The sequence below is a fragment of the Nerophis ophidion genome, linkage group LG24, assembly GCF_033978795.1.
Source record: "Nerophis ophidion isolate RoL-2023_Sa linkage group LG24, RoL_Noph_v1.0, whole genome shotgun sequence".
NCBI classification, from domain to species: domain Eukaryota; kingdom Metazoa; phylum Chordata; class Actinopteri; order Syngnathiformes; family Syngnathidae; genus Nerophis; species Nerophis ophidion.
In genome coordinates, this window is record NC_084634.1 from 33848608 (window position 1) to 33871266 (window position 22659).

The 22659-nt window shown below is 38.8% G+C and overlaps 1 protein-coding gene across 3 annotated transcripts in view; it reads left to right on the forward strand.

Moving 5' to 3' along the window:
• LOC133542623 (protein eva-1 homolog C) overlaps positions 1 to 22659 on the forward strand; it is a 302063-nt gene that overhangs the window by 145636 nt on the left and 133768 nt on the right. For all 3 annotated transcript variants that reach the window (XM_061886903.1, XM_061886904.1, XM_061886906.1), the window contains one exon: positions 17150 to 17293. In XM_061886903.1, coding sequence (XP_061742887.1) covers positions 17150 to 17293 — 144 coding nt within the window. The remainder of the gene's footprint in view (positions 1 to 17149; positions 17294 to 22659) is intronic.

The window sequence follows — 22659 nt, forward strand, 5'->3', positions numbered from 1 at the left end:
TCGAACATTTGCTCACGCATTCGTTCACAAAGTGGTGACCCTCGCCCATCCTTGTTTGTGAAAGACTGAGCATTTCATGGAAGCTGCTTTTATACCCAATCATGGTACCCACCTGTTCCCAATTGGCCTGCTCACCTGTGGGATGTTCCAAATAAGTGTTTGATGAGCATTCCTCAGCTGTCTTTTTTGCCACTTGGGCTAGCTTTTTGGAAACATGTTGCAGGCATCAAATTCCAAATGAGCTAATATTTGCGAGAGATAAAGTTTTTCAATTCTCGAACGTTAAATATCTAGTCTTTGCAGTCTATTTAATTGAATATAGGTTGAAAAAGTTTTGTAAATCATTGTATTCTGTTTTCTTTACCATTTACACAACGTTTTTTGGTATTGTGTAATGCTTCCTTGCGGTCCTCCAAGGTTTCTCATAGTCATCATTGTCACTGTCACCGACGTCCCACTGGGGTGAGGTTTCCTCGCCCTTATGTGGGCTCTACCGAGGATGTCCTTGTGGTTTGTGCAGCCCTTTGAGACACTGGTGATTTAGGGCTATATAAATAAACATTGATTGATTGATTGAAGTTAAAGTGCAGCCATTTCAACTTGATCATAAACAACAAACTCTTAAAATACGTTCAGTACGCTCTGCAGTTATTTAAATAAAACATCCCTGGCTAATTTGTGTGTGTGTATATATATATATATATATATATATATATAAAATCTCTACAAAAACCGAGTCGTACAATAACAAAACCCTTATAGGGGATACCGTATTTTTCGGACTATAAGGCGCACTTAAAATCCTTTCATTTTCTCAAAACTCGACAGTGCACCTAATAACTCGGCGCCTAATGTAAGGAATAATTATAGTTGTGCTTACCGATTTGGAAGCTATTTTATTTGGTACATGGTGTAAGGATAGGTGTGACCAGTAGATGGCAGTCACACATACGATATACGTGTAAACTGCATTCCGACTCAAGTCCTTTCTCTATATTCTTGTTATGGGACATTCTTCCTCCGCTGTTGCCATTTCTAATATAAAGTAGTGAAAAGTTCTTACTTATATCTGTCAGTAAACTCACCATGAAAGCATTAAAACATACCGGTGTAGGGAGTTTACATTATTCACCCGAGGAACTTTAGTTATTAGAGAGTTCGGCGTGGCGCAGTGGGGAGAGTGGCCGTGCGCACCCCGAGCGTCCCTGGTTCAATTCCCACCTAGTACCAACCTCGTCACGTCCGTTGTGTCCTGAGCAAGACACTTCACCCTTGCTCCTGATGGGTGCTGGTTGGCGCCTTGCATGGCAGCTTCCTCCATCAGTGTGTGAATGTGTGTGTGAATGGGTAAATGTGGAAGTAGTGTCAAAGCGCTTTGAGTACCTTGAAGGTAGAAAAGCGCTATACAAGTACAGCCCATTTATCATTTATTCCAATCCGAAAGACGCTGCCGAAGGTCAGCCACGTAAATAAGAGCGCCCACAAAGCCGCGCATCCTTAAGCGACTTGAAGATTATCTGTTAAACATCATCTATACAACATTTTGACCAAAGACCATGAGACCACAAGGAAGTCTTTTACATTTGGAAAAAAAATAAAATAATATGAACCCTTTAATCCGGTGCGCCTATTCTATGAAAATAGACCTGACTAGATCCTCTCATCAAGGGTTGGAATTGGGGGTTAAATCACCAAAAATGATTCCCGGGCGCGGCACCGCTGCTGCCCACTGCTCCCCTCACCTCCCAGGGAATGAACAAGGGGATGGGTCGAATGCAGAGGACAAATTTCACTACACCTAGTGTGTGTGTAACAGTCATTGGTACTTCAACTTCATCGGCAGTGCACTTTGTAATCTGGTGCGCCCTAAGGTCCGGAAAATAGGGTTACTGGTTTAGCAGGGACAGAGCCGAAAATCCCTTCTCGTCTTTGAGCTCAGGCCAGCAAGTGAAATGTTTATCCTTGACTGTCCTTTTATCCTCCTTTTTTCTTTTTTTTGTCTCCTCAGACAAAACTTTTCGTTTCTTTGGTTGTTTTTCAGCATCTACCATTGTGGCAGTAATTGCAAATAGACTTTGTTCTTCTTCTTTTAGTTTTTTGGCGCCACGCAGGCGTTTGCATCAGCATTCGTCTTTTTAACGTATGGGGAAAGGGCGAGCGACATATGCTGTGAACCAAGTCCGCGCATTTGTAGTTTTTGTGTGGCTGGATTCCTCAAAGTTGTAAGTGCCAGTAAAAGCGATACAGGCCATGACAAGGGTGTCATTCAACTAACGTATTTTACGGACCATAAGGCGCACCAGATTATAAGGCGCACTGCCGACGAATGGTCTATTTTCGATCTTTTTTCATATACAAGGCGCACCAGATTATAAAGCGCATTAAAGAAGTCTATTTTTTTTTTTTTTTGGAGATGTAAAACTTTTCTTGTGGTTTACATAACATGGAATGGTGGTTCTTTGGTCAAAATGTTGCATAGATGATGTTTTACAGATCTGGATGCGCCGTTTTTGGCGGTCTTTTTCACGTGGCTCACCCTTAACAGCGTCTTCTCCCTGTCATCTTTGTTGTCGCGGTGTAGCGTGCAAGGACGGGAGTGGAAGAAGTGTCAAAAGATGGCATAAACTGTTTTAATGACTTACAGACTTCAATCAAAAACGGAGCAGCATATCCTCATCTACCGGAAATGTGTCCCGTGAAAAAAAAAAACGTCCGACCGGAACTCTCTAATAACTAAAGTTCCTTCGGTAAATAATGTAAACTCACTACACCGGTATGTTTTAGTGTTTTAATGGCAGATATTAGTAAAAACTTTACACTACTTTATATCAGAAATGGCAACAGTGGAGGATGAATGTCCCATAAAAAAAAAGAAGCTTATCGACAATTTCACAGACTACAAAGGCGGACACACGCAACTTTTCATGATTCATGCAGATCCCGAATACAGATCAGCAGGTACCAGAAGGTAAGAAAAGTTGCTTTTGCTTATTATTGTGAAACAAAATGCCAGATAATATTTCCTACCGTATACACACACCATAATAATATATATAATATGGCGTGGCATAGGTCAGTTGGTAGAATGGCCATGCTAGCAACTTGACGGTTCCAGGTTCGATCCCCACTTCTTCCATCCTAGTCACTGCTGTTGTGTCCTTGGGCAATACACGTCACCCACCTGCTCCCAGTGCCACCCATGCTTAGATATTGGGTTTCACTATGTAAAATCGTTTTGAGTCATTAGAGAAAAGCGCTATATAAATATAATTTGCAATAATACTAGTATGTTTAAAGCTTGCCAAAGTCGTACTAAAACATTTTTGATAGAATTTTGAGCGCCGTGTGTGTTTTCAATGGAACATATAAAATGCTGGTGTTGTTTACTTGAGTCATATTGCAGCCTAAGCGTATCTCTTATGTGTGACTGCCATCATAGTGAAGTCTACACATATCTCCTATGTTCGACGGCCATCTACTGGTCCACTTATCGTTACACCATGTACCAAATAATATAGCTTTGATGAAGTCTACACATATCTCTTATGTTCGACGGCCATCTACTGGTCCACTTATCGTTACACCATGTACCAAATAACATAGCTTTGATGAAGTCTACACATATCTCTTATGTTCGACGGCCATCTACTCGTCCACTTATCGTTACACCATGTACCAAATAATATAACTTTGATGAAGTCTACACATATCTCTTATTTTCGACGGCCATCTACTGGTCCACTTATCGTTACACCATGTACCAAATAATATAGCTTTGATGAAGTCTACACATATCTCTTATGTTCGACGGCCATCTACAGGTCCACTTATCGTTACACCATGTACCAAATAATATAGCTTTGATGAAGTCTACACATATCTCTTATGTTCGACGGCCATCTATTGGTCCACTTATCGTTACACCATGTACCTAATAAAATAGCTTCGAAGTCAGTAAGCAAAACCAGCATTATTCCGTACATTCGGCGCACCGGGTTATAAGGCGCACTGTCGAGTTTTGAGAAAAAGTGCGCCTTATAACCAAAAAATACGGTAGTTATAAGTCGATGTATCATCCCAAATGTTATGAACATATTTTATGCAGGTTAAAAAGTCACTTTGTGTTGCTTTAAGAGCTGCAATGCTCTGTGCACAGGCTGGGTAGATCAGCTTTGGGTGTGCTACCAAGTTTGCACGGGTTTCGATAGACACAGACCTTCAGTAGATCGGGCCCATTATGTTCCAATATGAAGTAATGCGCTACTCATGTCATATCTTGTGAAATTTTCAGCTATCACTTTACAAAGCAGTGCATGTCAGATGTCCGCCCTACAAAGACTTAAGGTGTCCCAGGCAGTGTATCAAATGATACGCTTCACATGAGTCATGTGAGCGGAACTCCGGATAAAATAGTGCTTCCCATTGTAAAATCTGCGTGGGTGGACGGACAACCTGGAGCAGAATATTCTGGGAACATTTTCGTTTTCTAAGCTTCATGAGAAATACAGTGGGGGCAAAAAAGTATTTAGTCAGCCACCGATTGTGCAAGTTCTCCCACTTAAAATGTTGACAGAGGTCTGTAATTTTCATCATAGGTACACTTCAACTGTGAGAGACAGAATAAGTATTTGGTCACTTCGAACAAGGAAGATCTCTGGCTCTCAGACTTGTAACTTCTTCTTTAAGAAGTTCTTCTATCCTCCACGCGTTATTTGTATTAATGGAACCTGTTTGAACTCCTTATCTGTATAAAAGACACCTGTCCACAGCCTCAAACAGTCAGACTCCAAACTCCACTATGCCCAAGACCAAAGAGCTGTCGAAGGACACCAGGAAAAGAATTGTAGACCTGCACCAGACTGGGAAGAATGAATCTACAATAGGCAAGCAGCTTGCTGTGAAAAAATCAACTGTGGGAGCAATTATCAGAAAATAGACTGATAATCTCCCTCGATCTGGGGCTCCACGCAAGATCTCATCCCGTGGGGTGAAAATGATCATGAGAACGGTGAGCAAAAATCCCAGAACCACTCGGGGGACCTGGTGAATGACCTGCAGAGAGCTGGGACCAAAGTAACAAAGGTTACCATCAGTAACACACTACGCCGACAGGGAATCAAATCCTGCAGTGCCAGACATGTCCCCCTGCTTAAGCCAGTGCATGTCGAGGCACGTCTATAGTTTGCCAGAGAGCATGATACAGCAGAGGATTGGGAGAATGTCATGTGGTCAGATGAAACCAAAATAGAACTTTTTGGTATAAACTCAACTCGTGGTGTTTGGAGGAAGAAGAATACTGAGTTGCATCCCAAGAACACCATACCTACTGTGAAGCATGGGGTTGGAAACATCATGCTTTGGGGCTGTTTTTCTGTTAAGGGGACAGGACGAATGATCCGTGTTAAGGAAAGAATGAATGGGGCCATGTATCGTGAGATTTTGAGCCAAAACCTAATTCCATCAGTGAGAGCTTTGAATTGTTGACCAAATACTTATTTTCCACCATAATTTACAAATAAATTCTTTAAAATTCCTATTTTTTTTTCCACATTCTGTCTCTCACAGTTGAAGTGTACCTATGATGAAAATTACAGACCTCTGTCATCGTTTTATGTGGCAGAACTCGCACAATCGGTGGCTGACCAAGTACTTTTTTGCCCCACTAAACACTGGTTGGACCTGTTGACTTCCTTTTTGCACCCTTCCATGTGAGCCCGTCATCAGTCGAGGGTGACAAAAAGTCTTAGTATTTGCCCAAGAAATGACTCCTTTATCCCCATTTCTCTCGACCGTGGACCTGCTCTGGTGAACCACAGACTGTCCTTGTTGGTTGTGTGTGGACCACATCGGGTGAGGAAGGTGGTTGAGGGTAAAGGTCAGCGGTAACAAGGTCTATTTGTCTGTCACTCTGTTAGTGGGAGTGTGTGTGTTTGAATGTAAAAGAAGGCTCTTCTATGCCCTGGTCTGTCTGTGGTAATGTTGTTAAAGAGAGCCAGAGGAGGTTGGACCCAAGGGAATCGTCATTTACACTCTATAGAAAAACAGTGTTGAAACCAGGTTAGCGTGCATGGATAAACAAACATTTATGGACTTCAGGGTCCATATACCAAAACATGGGTGTCAAACTCTGGCCCGCGGGCCGAATTTGGCTCGTTGTGTAATTTCATTTGGCCCTTGAGGCAATATCAAATTAATATTAGAGCTGGCTGTATAGACAATTTTAACGCTGTTACAAATATACGCCACACTGTGAATCCACACTTAACAAGAATGACAAACACATTTCGGGAGAACATCCACACCGTAACACAACAGAACAAATACCCAGAACCCCTTGCAGCACCAACTCTTACGGGACGCTATAATATACACCTAAACCCCGCCACCTCAACCTCCTCATGCCCTTTCAGGGAGAGCATGTCCCAAATTCCAAGCTTCTGTTTTGAGGCATGTTAAAAAAATTATGCACTTTGTGACTTCAATAGTAAATATGGCAGTGCCATGTTGGCATTTTTTTTTTCCATAACTTGAGTTGATTTATTTTGAAAAACCTTGTTACATTGTTTAATGCATCCAGCGGGGCAACACAACAAAAGCAGGCATAATTATGTTTTAATTCCACGACTGTATGTATCGGTATCGGTTGATATCAGAATCGGTAATTAAGAGTTGGACAATATCGGAATATCGGATATCGGCAAAAAAGCCATTATCGGACATTTCTATTTTCGATACTTTTCTCAATAAGGGGGACCACAAAAAATGGCATATTGGCTTTATTGGAACAAAAAATAGAGTACATTTAACATAATATTTGCGGCTGTTACAGACACACATAAGTGAATGCAAAGCATACTTGGTCAACAGCCATACAGGTCACACCGAGGGTGGCCGTATAAACAACTTTAGCACTGTTACAAATATGCGCCACACTGTTAACCCACACCAAACAAGAATGACAAACACATTTTGGGAGAACATCCGCACCATAACACAACACAAACACAACAGAACGAATACCCAGAAGCCCTTGCAGCACTAACTCTTCCGGGACGCTGCAATATACACCGACCCCCCCCCCCCCCGCCCCCCGCTACCAACAAACCCCGCCCAACTGAGCCCAAACATTAACGGAGCAGTAAAAAGGCCTAAATAGTCGATTGAATCATTGTTTTATTTTCAAATATATTCGCCCGTGGAAAAAGTTAATGTTGACATTTACCTCAGAAGGCTGCAAATAGAAAAGAGACAAAGATTTTTTTAATTTAAATTTTATTTAATATGCCATTGATGCTACAATCGGGCGGAAGGCGGGGTACACCCTGGACAAGTCGCCACCTCGCCCGATTGTAGGTGAGATAGGCGCCAGCGCCCCCCGTGACCCCAAAAGGGAATAAGCGGTAGAAAATGGATGGATGGATGGATGCCATTGATGTTTTTTCGTTTGTTTTTTTAAAGTTGCAGCAAACTCAGCAATAATTAATGTTTCTGTACTTTCTCTTGCAACTTCAAGGCTTGAAAGTTTGATTCTTTCACTACTGTTATTTTATTTTCAAATGTATTATTAGCCTGTGGAAAAAGTTTATTTTGATATTTACGTCACGAGACTGCAAACAGAAAAGAGGCATTCAATTTTTATTTCAATTTTATTTAATATGCCATTGATATTTTTTAATTGTTATTATTATTTGAAACTCGATTTTGCATGTTTATATATAAAGTTATATAAGCCTTGCTTGTTGAATATTCAATGCAAAACTTTTTTGGGTCCCTATTAAAAGGTTAATTTGTTAGACCTCGGCACGCGGCTTTGTTCAGTTTTACATTTTGGCCCACTCTGTATTTGAGTTTGACACCCCTGTACTTAAAATCTCTGTGGGTTGCCTGTTTTGCTAAAAAACGAATTCAGCCAGGCCCGATCCATCATAGCAAAAAAAAAATTCTAAATCCAGACGCGATCCAAATAACCCTCCAAAATCAAATCACCTGTTCCTTATTCCGTTTCTGACAATCCTAAAGATTGAATCAAAATCCGCCGATGAATTTCGCACTATATGCTGCTAACGAACAGACAGACCGACAGAGAGTGTAGCAATTAAGAATAGCAATGGCCGATAACATCGGCCGATAAATGCATTAAAATTTAATATCGGAAAATATCGGTTTCAAAAAGTAAAATTAATGACTTTTTAAAACACAGCTGTACGGAGCGGTATGTATCCGGTAAAACGCGGACGTTACGTCTCTCTGTCAGTAGCCCCTCCCTGGCGACGCTTGATGACCTCATCAAACCGCCGCGAGCGGAGCATAACAGCAACAAGTGTGTTGTTGCTGGTGCTGTAGCCGTGGCTAACAATCAACCTCCCTCGATGACTGACTAACGACACCATATCTGTGGTTTCAGATTATTTTAAAGTGTGTTCTGACGGATAAAAAACTGGCAATTTGCAATGACTGCAGAAAGTTGGTTATGCGAGGAGGAACCAAGACGTCTTCCTTTAATACGAGCAATTTGATCTCCCACCTCTTTAAGAATCATAAAGAGATACACGATGGATACAAGCGGAAGATGGATGAAAAGCAAACACCGAAAAAATTAGTACCTAGCCTAAAGACTCCGCCGAGGAAAAATTTAAAATACAGCTAAAATCACCCCAGGGCGAAAGCCCACGTTGTGTTCAGGGACAACGCACGCAGTATGGCAAAAGCTACGAAGGAGTTTGGTGTGCCTGGTCTGCCCTGCATGGCGCACACTTTGCAGCTTGCAGTGAATGGAGGTGCCCTTTCTCAACGTAGCATTTTAGAAGCTCTGGCTGACTGCTAGGCCACTTCAAGCACTCACCACCAGCTTGCAGCACATTTGTGTTACTCATACATTAGAGCAAGGCAGATTGAGCCCAGTTTATAATTTCCCGTTATACAGTATACCAGGCAGTCTTGCACTAGAGGAGGACTATGTTGTTGTTTATTTTATTACTCGAGTATACTCTAGACTAAAGCTGGATGCCTTAATTGTTTTTGTAGCATGTTTAAAAACAATAAAAAAATTAAAGCTGCAGCCAGCATTGGTCGGGTCCGCCTTTGGCTGCTGCCCCTGCGACCCAAGCCCTGGTCTAAGTCAGACCTACATAGAGGTTTTTGTTTCATTTCTCTACGACATTCCTAACAGAAGTTACAAGCAGTTTTGTCTGGGTTTTTTCCTAGGAGGCGCTAGAGCGCAATTTTGACTTTTGGGGTTTGTTTTTTTATAAGATGGCAATTTTCGCCAGTCCTGATGTGTGTGTAAAATTTGGTGAGTTTTGAAGCATGTTAAAGGGGTCAAAATACAGATCGGCGTTTCTGGATGTTGTTGATAAATGGCTTTTGCTTTGCATAGTAAAGCTTTAATTTGCACTTTGAAGCATTTTAACGGGGTCAAATTACAGCTCAAAGAGGCAAAAATGACGAAGGGTTCAAACTCTCTAACACCGACACGACAAACGCGCTCAGAGGAGTTAATGTTTGAAAAAAGGTGAGAGGATGTTACAAAACTTTTATTTTGAAGGGGTAATTTTTAACTTCCTGTTTATTTTTGCTGAAGAATGTCAATTATTAAAATGTAGGTCTAAGTGAGACATACATAGAAGTTTTTCTTTCATGTCTTTCCGACATTCCTACAGGAAGTTACAAGCAGTTTTTTCTGTGTTTTATTAAAAAATTGCGCGCAATTTTGAGTTTTGGGGTTTGGTTTTTTCATTAGATCACAATTCCCGCCAGTCCTTGTGTGTGCCAAGTTTGGTGAGTTTTAAAGTATTTCAAAGGGGTCAAATTACAGCGCAAAAAGGCAAAAATTGCATTTTTTGGCAACTTTTGCTTTGAAGGTATTTTAGCAAAATTTTTGTGGATTTTTGAATTAGAAGGTACAATAATGAAATCTAGGTCTAAGTCAGCCCTACATAGAGGTTTTCGTTTCATGTCTCTACGACATTCCTAACGGAAGTTACAAGCAGTCTTTTTTTTTTTTCCTAGGGGGCGCTAGAGCGCAATTTTAACTTTTGGGGTTTGGTTGTTTAATAAGTTGGGGAGGTTTGCCAGACCAACTTGTGTATAAAATTTGGTGAGTTTTGAAGCATGTTAAGGGGGTCAAATTACAGCGCATACGTGCGGAATAATAATAATAATAATAATAAAACCTTACTTCTGACTTTTGGGGTTTGTTTTTTTATAAGATGGCAATTTTCGCCAGTCCTGATGTGTGTGTAAAATTTGGTGAGTTTTGAAGCATGTTAAGGGGGTCAAAATACAGATCGGCGTTTCTGGATGTTGTTCTGGCTTTCGCTTTGCATAGTAAAGGGAGTCCTTCTGCAATGGGCCAAAGGACCCTAATAATGCACTTTGTGAAAGTCAAAGTATAGTATTTCCAATAGTTGCAGTGGGTATCTGGATTATCTCAGGGAGAGCATGTCCCAAATTCTAAGCTGCTGTTTTGAGGCATGTTAAAAAAAAAATAATACACTTTGTGACTTCAATAATAAATATTGCAACGCCATGTTGGCATTTTTTTCCCTAACTTGAGTTGATTTATTTTGGAAAACCTTGTTGAATTATTTAATGCATCCATCGAAGCATCACAACAAAATTAAGCATAATAATGTGTTAATATTACGACTGTATGTATCGGTTGATATCGGAATCGGTAATTAAGAGTTGGACAATGTCAAAATTTCAGATATCGGCAAAAAAGCCATTATCGGACATCTCGAAACTGGGTTGTTTTTTTGAGGTTTTTTGATTGATTGATAGATTGAGGTGAATTAGTTTTGATCTAATTATGCTGACAATGTCATTGAACCAAAATGTGAGACCAAAATGCATGTTGAAATAGTGTTTTTTTTTTTGTTTAATTCAGTTGATAAAAATTCTATGTATATGTCACGTGACTGCAAACTCGACACCCCATTGGCTGATCGATCACTTCAACCCTAATTTACCAAAAATGGGTCTTGAAGGGTTTTGAAGCAACAAATATTTCTGCATTAAATGTTCTTAAATATATTTCAATATAAACTGAAACTTTCAAAACAAACTGATTTCTTAAACATATTCATTTTGCTCACAAATTCAAAAAAATTCACAGATTTCACAGAATTCCCGGGACATTTTCCCCATTCGGAATTAATTGGCCATTTTTCAAACTTCCACCATTTCCCAATTTTTTTTCCCCGATTTAAACAATTCTACCTTCAACATATTTTACTCATCATGCACATTCAAGCTATCATTTTACCAAGTAAAATTTTTTTTCCAGGAATTCCCAGAATTTCCGTTTTTTCCAACCCTTTTTTCTGTTGACTACCCCTTCCACATTTTTCAACCCACTTTAACCATTCCTCCGTCAAAACATTCAGGACGAAAAAATAAAGTTGTTTTTTGAACTGTAAAAATTCCCAATTTTCCAGAAATTCCTGGAATTCCGTAACACTATTTCTGAAGTAAAAATGTTAGTTCTTCAACATTTCTCGATCGTTTTGAAAAAATCCAACACAGACCATTTCAACTCATTCAGAAAAGGCAAGTTTTTGTTTTTTTTACCATTTTCAAAGAAATTCCCTTTTCTTGGACTACCCAAATTTTCATGAAATTCCCATTGAAAAGAATGGGACAATTTTCAAAGTTCCACAACTCCTACATTTTTTATCCGATTCCAACCGTTCCAACTTCTAAATATTCAACCTGTTCAGGAAGTGTGTTTGTTTTCAACAATTACATTTTTCAACCCAATTCAAACCATTCCACCTTTGACGCATTTCACGATCCCGGAAATTGAAACTACCTTCTTTTCAAGTTATTCCAAAACCAACTATTTCAACTTATTGAGACAATTCAACTTATATACTATATTCCAAAAAAATTCCCGCTTTTCCAAAAATTCCCATTATTTTGGGAAATTCCCATTCAAGTCAATGGGACATTCTTCAAAGTTCCACAACTCCAACATTTTTTCATCTGATTCCAACTTTTCTATCTTCAAAATATTCAGCCTATTCGGGAATTGAGATATTTCCATTTAAAAATTGGAAAAAACTCCTAGATTTCTCAGAATTACAGGTTTTCCGGGACATTTTTCGCATTCAAAACGAATTGGCCATTTTTCAAACTTCCACCATTTCCACATTTTTCAAACCATTCTACCTTTAAAACATTCCACCATTCAGGAAATTCAAACTACTCTTTTTCTAAATTCAAAAAAATTCCAGGATTTTTCAGAATTGCTGGTTTTCCAAAGCCCCATTTCCACCCTTTTTTCTGACAACTACACCTTCCGCATGTTTCAATGCATTTCAACAGTTCAACAGTAAAAAAAAAACAAGGTTGTTTTTTGAACTGGAAAATTTTTCCGAAATTCTAGGAATTCCGTTATACCATTTCTCGATTCTACTTCAATATTTCGCGACCGATTTAGAAAAATCCCAACACCAACCATCTCCTCATTCAGACCATTCAAGTCTTTTACCATTTTCTGACAAATTCCCTGCTTTTTTTCCCGATATTCCCAAATTTGCATGAAATTCCCTTTTGTAAAGAATGGGACATTTTTCAAAGTTCCACAACTCCCACATTTTTCATCCGATTCAAACCGCTCCAACTCCAAAATATTCAACCCATTCAAAATTGTGTGCTCACCTTCAACAGTTTAGAGAAAAATTCCCCAATTTCCCAATAATTACCGGTTTTCAGAGACATATTCCACATTCACAACAAACTTCCACAATTCGTGAATTTTTCAACCTATTCGAACCATTCCACTCATCCAAATAACTATCTAGTTTAGGTTAAGACTGATTTTTTTTTATTGTTTTTGCTCTTAGAATTAACAGCAATTAACTTACTTTTAAAACTGTGTGTAATATAACAGATTTTTTTTGTCATTTGTAAAATACTTTTTTGTACATTTCCCTTCATAATTGTCAGGCTTGCCACTGACGGTTTGTGTTTTAGTTTTTCCTCAGTGTGTTTAGTATTTCCTGTCTTTAAAGTTCCTGTCAGCGCTCTTATTTTGTGAGTTTCCTGTCTTTTCCCTGAGCGCTGTTTCACCTCAGCTGCCGCCGATTCGCACCTGGCCACACCTGGTGTCAATCAGCCCGATCCTATTTTTACCTGCTTTGTTCCTCCAGTCAGTGCTGGATTATTGTAGCCTTTAAATAGACTCCCTTTTTAGACCAGTTGATCTGCCGTTTCTTTTATTTTTCTCCTATGTCCCACTCTCCCTTGTGGAGAGGGTCCGATCCGGTGGCCATGTACTGCTTGCCTGTGTATCGGCTGGGGACATCTCTGCGCTGGTGATCCGCCTACGCTTGGGATGGTTTCCTGCTGGCTCCGCTGTGAGCGGGACTCTCGCTGCTGTGTTGGATCCGCTTTGGACTGGACTCTCGCGACTGTGTTGGATCCAATATGGATTGAACTTTCACAGTATCATGTTAGACCCGCTCGACATCCATTGCGTTCGTCCTCTCCAAGGTTCTCATAGTCATCATTGTCACCGACGTCCCACTGGGTGTGGGTTTTCCTTGCCCTTATGTGGGCCTACCGAGGATGTGGTAGTGGTTTGTGTTGTAGTTTGTTCAGCCCTTTGAGACACTAGTGATTTAGGGCTATATAAGTAAACATTGATTGATTGATTGATATTGTATTGCATGTCGCTCTTGACGTTGCCACTTGTCATTGCTACGTGTCGTATCTTGTCGTGTCAATGCAGCGTTGCGGTAAGCTATGTTTGATAGCGGTTTTTAGCTTACTGTCTTTGGTTCCCTGCTTCCAGTTTTTCTTATTACAAGTCCAACTTCTTTTTTTCCTGCTCGATACCTGCGAGCTTCTACGTTTGGCCTTTTTGTTTGTTATCCGCCCACGTGTGCGCTTTTTGCTTGTACCCTTTGTTTGTTTTTGTCTTAGTGTTTTAAATTAAATCATGTTTTCTCACTCCATGCCTGCCTCCATCTCTGCATCCTTGGGTTCGTCACCAACTAGCTCTGACAATAACTTCTTCAAAAGTGTAGCCAAAAGCTAATGCTTGTTGATGTTGACTATGAAACATCCAAGGGCCATAGGCTGCTTTGTTTTTTCCGCTCACTCGAGTCTTTTAAAAGTGGAAGAATAGGAAGTAGTAAAACAACCCTCATCATTCATGATGAGTGGAAATGGCCTCAGATTCTGAGGTATCTGTCTGGACAGTTTTCCAGTTCCATGCTGGTTTCCCGCAGTCTTTGACCTCGCTATGTACCGGTCAGGAATTCCAGAATGTTGGATCCTGCTGGGGAGTGTCCGCTTGCCCCCTCCCAGACCATATCCACATGATTACGGGGAACATTCCGGGCTAACGCGGACTGTGCAAGGCATCATTAATTATATGCTGCAAAGGGACAAGCGGTAGAAAATGGATGGATGGATTTAAACATGCTCATACATCACAGTGTATTCCTATGAGACTGCTGGCCTTAATGTTGGCAGTGGACCAACCAAAAGGTTGCTGTGGTTCACGTCCTGACTAGAACGTTTACCCTTTGACCTGAACTACCATTCATTATAGTCTTTGGACACGTACGTGTGGAAACGGGCTGCTCTCTCACCTTCTTTCTGATCCCTCACAAGTGAGGGCCCAGTGTCCACTTTCAAAGACTCATATCTTTTGTGTGGTTTTTAAGAATGAGATGGGCTCTTTTTTAATAGTTTGATGGACCATAAACTCTAAAAAAAATGTTGGGTTATAGAATCAACCAATTTTAACCCGACTGCTGGTTCAAAAAAGGACGAAACCCTTATTTGAGTTATTTTAACCCAACATTCTGGGTTAATTTCGCAACCCAACTTTTGCGTTGAATTATTGAATCCAAAGGTTGAAATATGCTAACTCAGTGTTGGTTGATTTATAGCCCAAATATTGGTTAAACTTAACACAAAAGCTAAGTTACACTCATTACAATGTTGGGTTATTTTCAACCCAACTACTGGGTTGCGCAAGTTGGTTAAAAATGATACATTTTACTGCTGGTTTGTCCTACTCCTTCCCAATTACTGATCAAAAATATTTGTATTCATTAAAATATACTCAAAAGCAAGATATGAGTGATTTTTTATGTATTTACAAGAATTGCCTTGTATGGGCATGGTAGTCCTATACATCATGCTCAAATATGTTCATGTACATAAGATGTGTGATTGTAAATAATGTTAATCAGATTAATCCAGAATAAAATTCCTTTCAAGAAAAAAAAACTTGTACCCAAAAATGGTTCATAATTTTGAAAACCCAGAAATTGAGTTAAAATGATACCCTTATAACCCCAAAAATGGGTCACTCTTCATAAAAATAACTCCAAAAGGTAATCCAACACTCGCAACTCATACATTGGGATATTAAAATAACCCAATGTTAACCCAATTGCTGGTTCAAAAGAGGACCATAACTCAACATCCTGGGTTATTTTTTTCAACCCAACTTTTGCGTTGGATTTATTAACCCAAAAGTTGAGTTTTGTAAACGCAACGTTGGTTGATTCATAATCCAACTATTGGGTTTGATTTATTTACCACAAAAGGTGAGTTATGCTCACTACAATGTTGGGTTATTCCCAACCCAACTTTTGGGTTGCACAATTTAGCGCTACTCGACCCAATAAATGGTTGAATATTATACATTTTACTGCTGTTTTTTCTTACTCCTTCCCAACTACTAATCATAATTATTTGTATTCCATTGAAATATACTCAAAAGCATGATATGAGTGACATTTTTTTGCAATAATTGCTGTGCATGGTCATAGTAGTCCTTTAAAGCATGCTCAAATATGTCTATGTACATAAGATGTGTGATTGTAAATAATGTTGATCGGATCAATCCATAATTAAATTCCCTTCAAGAAAAAAAAACATTTTAATTAAAAAAAACCTTTACCTAAAAATGTGTTACTCATTGGAAAAACAACCCAAAATTTGTTCATAATTTTGAAAACCCAGATTTTGAGTTGAAATTATACACTTATAACCCAAAAATTCAGTCGCTCTTCATAATAATAACTCCAAAATGTAACCCAACACTCTTAACTCATAAATTGGGTTATCAAAATAACCCAATTTTAACCCAATTGCTGGATTAAAAAAGGACCAACCCCGAGTTATTTTAACTCAACATTCTGGGTTATATTTTTCAACCCAACTTTTGGTTTGAATTATTTAACCCAAGAGTTGAGTTATGCTAACTAAATGTTGGTTGATTAATCATCTTATTGGGTTTAATGTATTTACCACAAAAGTTGAGTTATGCTCACTACAAAGTTGGGCTATTCACAACCCAACTATTGGGTTGCACAATTAAGCGCTACTCGACCCAATAATTGGTTGAAAATTATACATTTTACTGCTAGTTTGTCCTACTCCTTCCTAACTACTGATCATAATTATTTGTATTGCATTACAATATACTCAAAAGCATGATATGAGTGACATTTTTTTGCAATAATTGCTGTGTATGGTCATAGTAGTCCTATACAGCATGCTCAAATATGTCCATGTACATAAAATGTTATTGTAAATAATGTTGATCGGATCAATCCATAATAAAATTCCCTTCAAGAAAAAAAAGTAACTTTTTAGTTAAAAAAAAAAAGCCTTTTACTCAAAACTGTGTTACTCATTGAAAAACAACCTAAAAATGGTTCAAAATTTTGAAAACCCAGTAATTGAGTTAAAATAATGCCCTTATAACCCAAAAAAAGGGTCACTCTCCATAAAAAAAATAACTCCAAAATATAACCCAACACTCGCAACTCATGAACTGGATTATCAAAAATAACCCAGCATTTTTTTTTTTTATTTTCTTTTTTGGTGTGTATTGGGGGGCTTTAAAGCATCCTAAAGGAACCATCCACATTTCCCAACATTTCTTGACAATTTTTTTTGTAGTACTTTGCAACCTGTCAATCAAAATATTCACCCACTGCAGCAAGTCTCGTAGCCTACCTTTTAAATTAAATCCCTTGATTATGTAAAAAAAATTTTTTAATTGTCATTTGATTGCACCACACTTTATAGGGTCCGGCTCACTCGTGACCCTGAACAAAATCGGGGGTAGAAAATGAAATATTGAACGTCTTGACGTGTCTTCTGTTTCTTGCAGACTGCCAGTCGTCCATTGCCCTGCAGGTTGTGACCTCCCGCTGTCAGGGGAAGAAGAGCTGCACGGTCCGGGCATCATCCAGGGAATTCGGGGATCCCTGCTACTCTGGCACCAGAAAGTACCTGAGCGTCATCTACACTTGTGGTGAGTCACCAGCTTCCTATTGCAGCCACAAGGTGGTGCTGTTCACTCATTCAAATACTTCAGTCTGGCACCTATGTTTTTTTTTTGTTTGTTTTTTTTACCTTTTTTTTAATAAAACGTTTAACATTTACAAACAAAAAATTTTAACAAGAACAACCAAAACAGTGGGGGTTGTAAACTGAATAAAGCAACTACAGCAGGATGCAAAATATATACAGTCGCGGTCAAAAGTTGATATAAACTTGTAAAGAACATGATGTCATGGCTGCATTGAGTTTCCAATAATTTCTACAACTCTTATTTTTGTGATAGAGCAATTGGAGAACATACTTGTTGGTCACACAAAAAAAAAAAAATCATATTTGGTTCATGAATATTTGTACACAAACCCAGAGGTGCTGAAACAGAACTAAGAGTCTTAAACTAAAACAAAACATAATCCGGTGCAATGTATCATCACGCTGTTGACATAAATTGTGCAACAAAATGAGAACAGGAACCAAATATTTGTGCTCGTGAGTTGCTATGAATTGGAAATGTCATCAAAACAGTCAGCGCCATCTTTTGACATTTCTTCCACTCCCGTCCTTGCACGCTACACCGCTACAATAAAGATGGCGGGGAGAAGACGCTGCCGAAGGTGAGCCACCTAAATAATAATTTACCTAATGTGCCAACTTCACTGGTTCTGGGTTTTGTATGATTCAAATACCATGTGCTAGACAGCACGTGCAAAAAATTAAATAGCGTGTAATATTTGTGGGCTTGTTGTGTGGGATCTACTGACACTGCGTGTGCAATTGAAAAGTGGTGCAGGCCGGATCGGAATCTAGACAACATAAACATATGCAGGCTGACAAATCGCATCAGCAGAGTAAGTAAAGTGGATTAAAATTGGTAGTTAAAAGGTGCATTAACTAAAAGCTTTGCTAAAAAGAGAAGTTTTCAAATGTGTCAACACAATATAGTTCCTAAATTTAAAAAAATTAACAACATAACGCCACCAGAGACCAAACGCATCATTTGAGTTTGTTAAGTCGGCCCCTTAAATCATCCAGCAGGAATGGAATTATAAAAGTATACTGCTGAATAGACGATATGTATAATATTCTTAATTGTGTGCTGTGGATCGCATCAGCAGCTCATCCGTGCATCTGGAGTGACTCAACTGGAAAAAATGCACAATGAAAGACGCCTTATCATGTAGGAGATTTGTTATAGTAATATAATTCCTAAGTAAATTAAGTAAGTACATTTTATTTATGAAGTGCTTTTTACAGATTAAATCACAAAGCGCTGCACAAAACATAGGTGAAAAACAACAAATCCATTATAACAACAGGGACAACATCTTAAAAAGGATACAAAGTGGATTAGAATCGATAGTTAGAAGATGCATTAACTAAAAGCTTTGCTAAAAAGAGAAATTTTCAAATGTTTCTTAAAAGTGTCAACACACTATAATTCTTAAATTTAAAAAAATTAACAACATAAAAAAATTATTTAAAAAAAAAAAAAACACTACCAGAGACCAAACGCATCATTTGAATTTGTTAAGTCAGCCCCTTAAGTCATCCAGCAGGTATGGAATTATAAAAGGATATTGCTGAATAGATAATATGTATAATATTCTTAATTCTGTGCTGTGGATTGCATCAGCAGCGCACCCGTGCGTCTGGAATGACTCAACTGGAAAAAATGCACAATGAAAGACGCCTTATCATGTAGGAGATTTGTTATAGTAATATAATTCCTAAGTAAATTAAGTAAGTACATTTTATTTATGAAGTGCTTTTTACAGATTAAATCACAAAGCGCTGCACAAAACATAGGTGAAGTAAAACAACAAATCCATTAAAACAACAGGGACAACGTCTTAAAAAAAGATACTAAGTGGATTAGAATCGATAGTTAAAAGGTGCATTAACTAAAACCTTTGCTAAAAAGAGAAGTTTTCAAATGTTTCTTAAAAGTGTCGACACAATATAATTCCTAAATATAAAAAAATGAACAACATAACGCCACCAGAGACCAAACTCATCATTTGAATTTGTTAAGTCAGCCCCTTAAATCATCCAGCAGGTATGGAATTATAAAAGGATATTGCTGAATAGACGATAGACCGCACAAAACATATCAGTGACGTGTGGTGAACTAAACACCAGGTGAGGAGTATATACTTTTTTTTCTCTTCTTTTTTTTTTTTTTAACTGAAATGAATATGTGCAGCACTAGTCATTGTTGATTTAGGCTACACATTATAGTAACAGGAAAAAGAAGGGAGTTATTCGCTTTCATAAAAACGTAAAGTAAAGTAAAACATAAATAAATAAAAAAAAACACCACCAGACACCAAACGCGTCATTTGAACGTGTTAAGTCAGCCCCTTAAACCATCCAGCAGGTATGGAACTATAAAAGGATATTGCTGAATAGACAACATGTATAATATTCTTTTTCATCTCTTCGGTCCATCGTCTGTCTTTGCAGTGCAAAAAAAAAAATCCATTAATGAGCCGCACCGTTTTATAAGCTGCAGAGTTCAAAGCGTGAGGAAAAAAAAGTATTGGCTTATAGTCCAGAATTCACAGTGGTATTGATTCTTAGGCCATTTCCCCTACTGGATGATGGCCTTGTGTTTATCAGTATCACACTGCAAAAACTGAAATCTAAGTAAGATTAAATATCTCAAATAAGGGTGATATTTGCTTATTTTCTGTCTGATAAGATAATTCTTCTCACTAAGCAGATTTTATGTTAGTGTTTTACTTGTTTTAAGGCTTTTGGGCCTAAATGATCTCAGTAAGATATTACAGTTCGTAGCTAAGATTTGATGACTTATATTGAGTAAAACATGCCTGAAACTAGAATTTTAACTAATGCAAAGCTGTGTCATCAACACTCACAAGTATAAAACTACTTTTTTTAAAGTAATAATTTCTTACTTCAAGCATGAAAAAAAAAAAATCATGATCATTATCCATACATCTATTTTCTTCCACTTATCCGAGGTCGGGTCGCGGGGGCAGCAGCCTAAGCAGGGAAGCCCAGACTTCACTCTACCCAGCCACTTTGTCCAGCTCCTCCCAGGGGATCCCGAGGCGTTCCCAGGCCAGCCAGGAGACATAGTCTTCCCAACATGTCCTGGGTCTTCCCCGTGGACCCCTACCGGATATCGCGCATATCATTATGTCAAGATAATGGCACTAGCATTTACTTAATTTAAGAATATTTTTCAATATATTGAGGATAATGCACTTGTTATGAGTGAGAATATACTTATTTAAGGTATTTTTTGGGTTCATTGAGGTTAGCTAATTTTACTTGTTCTAGAAAATCTTGACAAGCCAAATTTTCTTCTTCTATTGGCAGATAATTTTGCTTAGTTCATATAAAATACCTCAACTTTTTTGTATTTTTTTTTTTTTCTTGATGGTCCACTTCCCCTTTGGTCCGGATGACACGATGTGGAATATTTCCCCCAAAAATTGAAATGTGGACTCGTCAGACCACAGAACACTTTTCTACTTTGCATCAGTCCATCTTAGATGATCTCGGGCCCAGAGAAGCCAATGGCGTTTCTGGATGTTGTTGATAAATGGCTTTCGCGTTGCATTGTAGAGCTTTAACTTGCACTTACAGATGTAGTGACAAACCGTATCTAGTGACAGTGGTTTTATGAAGTGTTCCTGGGCCTATGTGGTGATATCTTTTAGAGATTCATGTCGGTTTTTGATACAGTGCCGTCTGAGGAATCGAAGGTCACGGTCATTCAATGTTGGTTTCCGGCCATGCCGCTTACGTGGAGTGATTTCTCCAGATTCTCTGAACTTTTTGATGATATTATGGACCGTAGGTGTTGAAATTCCTAAATTTCTTGCAATTACACTTTGAGAAACGTTGTTCTTAAACTGTTTGACTATTTGCTCACGCAGTTGTGGACAAAGGGGTGTACCTCGCCCCATCCTTTCTTGTGAAAGACTGAGCATTTTTTGGGAAGCTGTTTTTATACCCAATCATGGCACCCACCTGTTCCCAATTAGCCCGCACACTTGTGGAATGTTCCAAATAAGTGTTTAATGTGCATTCCTCAACTTTATCAGTATTTATTGACTTCTTTCCCAACTTTTTGTCACGTCGTGCTGGCATCAAATTCTAAAGTAAATGATTATTTGCAACAAAATCAATGTTTATCAGTTTGAACATCAAATATGTTGTCTTTGTAGCATATTCAACTGAATATGGGTTGAAAATGATTTGCAAATCATTGTATTCTGTTTATATTTACATCTAACACAATTTCCCAATTCATATGGAAACGGGGTTTGTAAAATATGTTGTCAATATTCAGTGTTTTATCAATCATAATTAGTATTGTAAATCCATATTCTTTATTTTCTGGGTGTCTCATTCTGTTAAAAAAATTCAAATTCCATTCCGTTTTTTTAAGGCGATCTGTCATAAAATTTTTAGCTTCCAATCATTATTGTGAGGTTTTGTATTAGTCTTCCCAAAAACCGATATACTGGCCCCCAGACACACTTTTGTTTATCTAAATCTGCCCCCCGAGAGTAAAATAATCGCCCAGGCCTGCTTTAACTGTTCTCTCGGACACACACACACATTATCCAGATGCCTCAACATCCGGGATTGATCAATCAGCGTGGCGGCCCGAAGCCTTTCAAATCCAAACCAAAGTCCACCTAATCTGTCCCTTCTTCACAGGTGTTGAATCTGAGGCGTTTGAACACAGGCCGATTGTCAAATTGTGTTATCTCGGTCAGAACAGGCGTCCGCAGACAAGAACACTCAGACTGTTCAGTTGTTTATGGAGTCTTCAGTCTGGGTCTGACCTCCCTTATCTGTCTCTGATAACCCATCCCAGAGTCGCCAAACAGCTCGATAAACGAGCGAGTGTTTGCGAGGAAGCGGGGTTGTAAATGTTCGACGGATAGAAGGGGGGGGGCTCGGAGAGGACTTCTCCGGTCCGGGGGTTTGAACTTGAGTCAATCACTTTGTCAGGGTTCGCCCCAGGCTTCCTCAGAGGTCGATCCCCCACGATTGTGTGGAACAATGTGCGTGGTAGGAATGTTGATGTTTATTCCAGGGTTAGTCTTCCTTAAAGATGCGACACACCCTTTAAATGACCTGAGTGCTTTTCCACAGGTGTCTGTGAAAGGACAAACATGATTTAATAGAGGAATCTTTGTTTTATGATTGTGTGTTCAGCTCATTTTCAGCGTCTACTTGTGAGTGCTCGGCAAAATCCCAAAACCAGTGAAGTTGGGTAAATGGTAAATAAAAAACATATACAATGATTTTGCAAATTCTTTCCAACTTATATTCAATACAATCGACTGCAAAGAC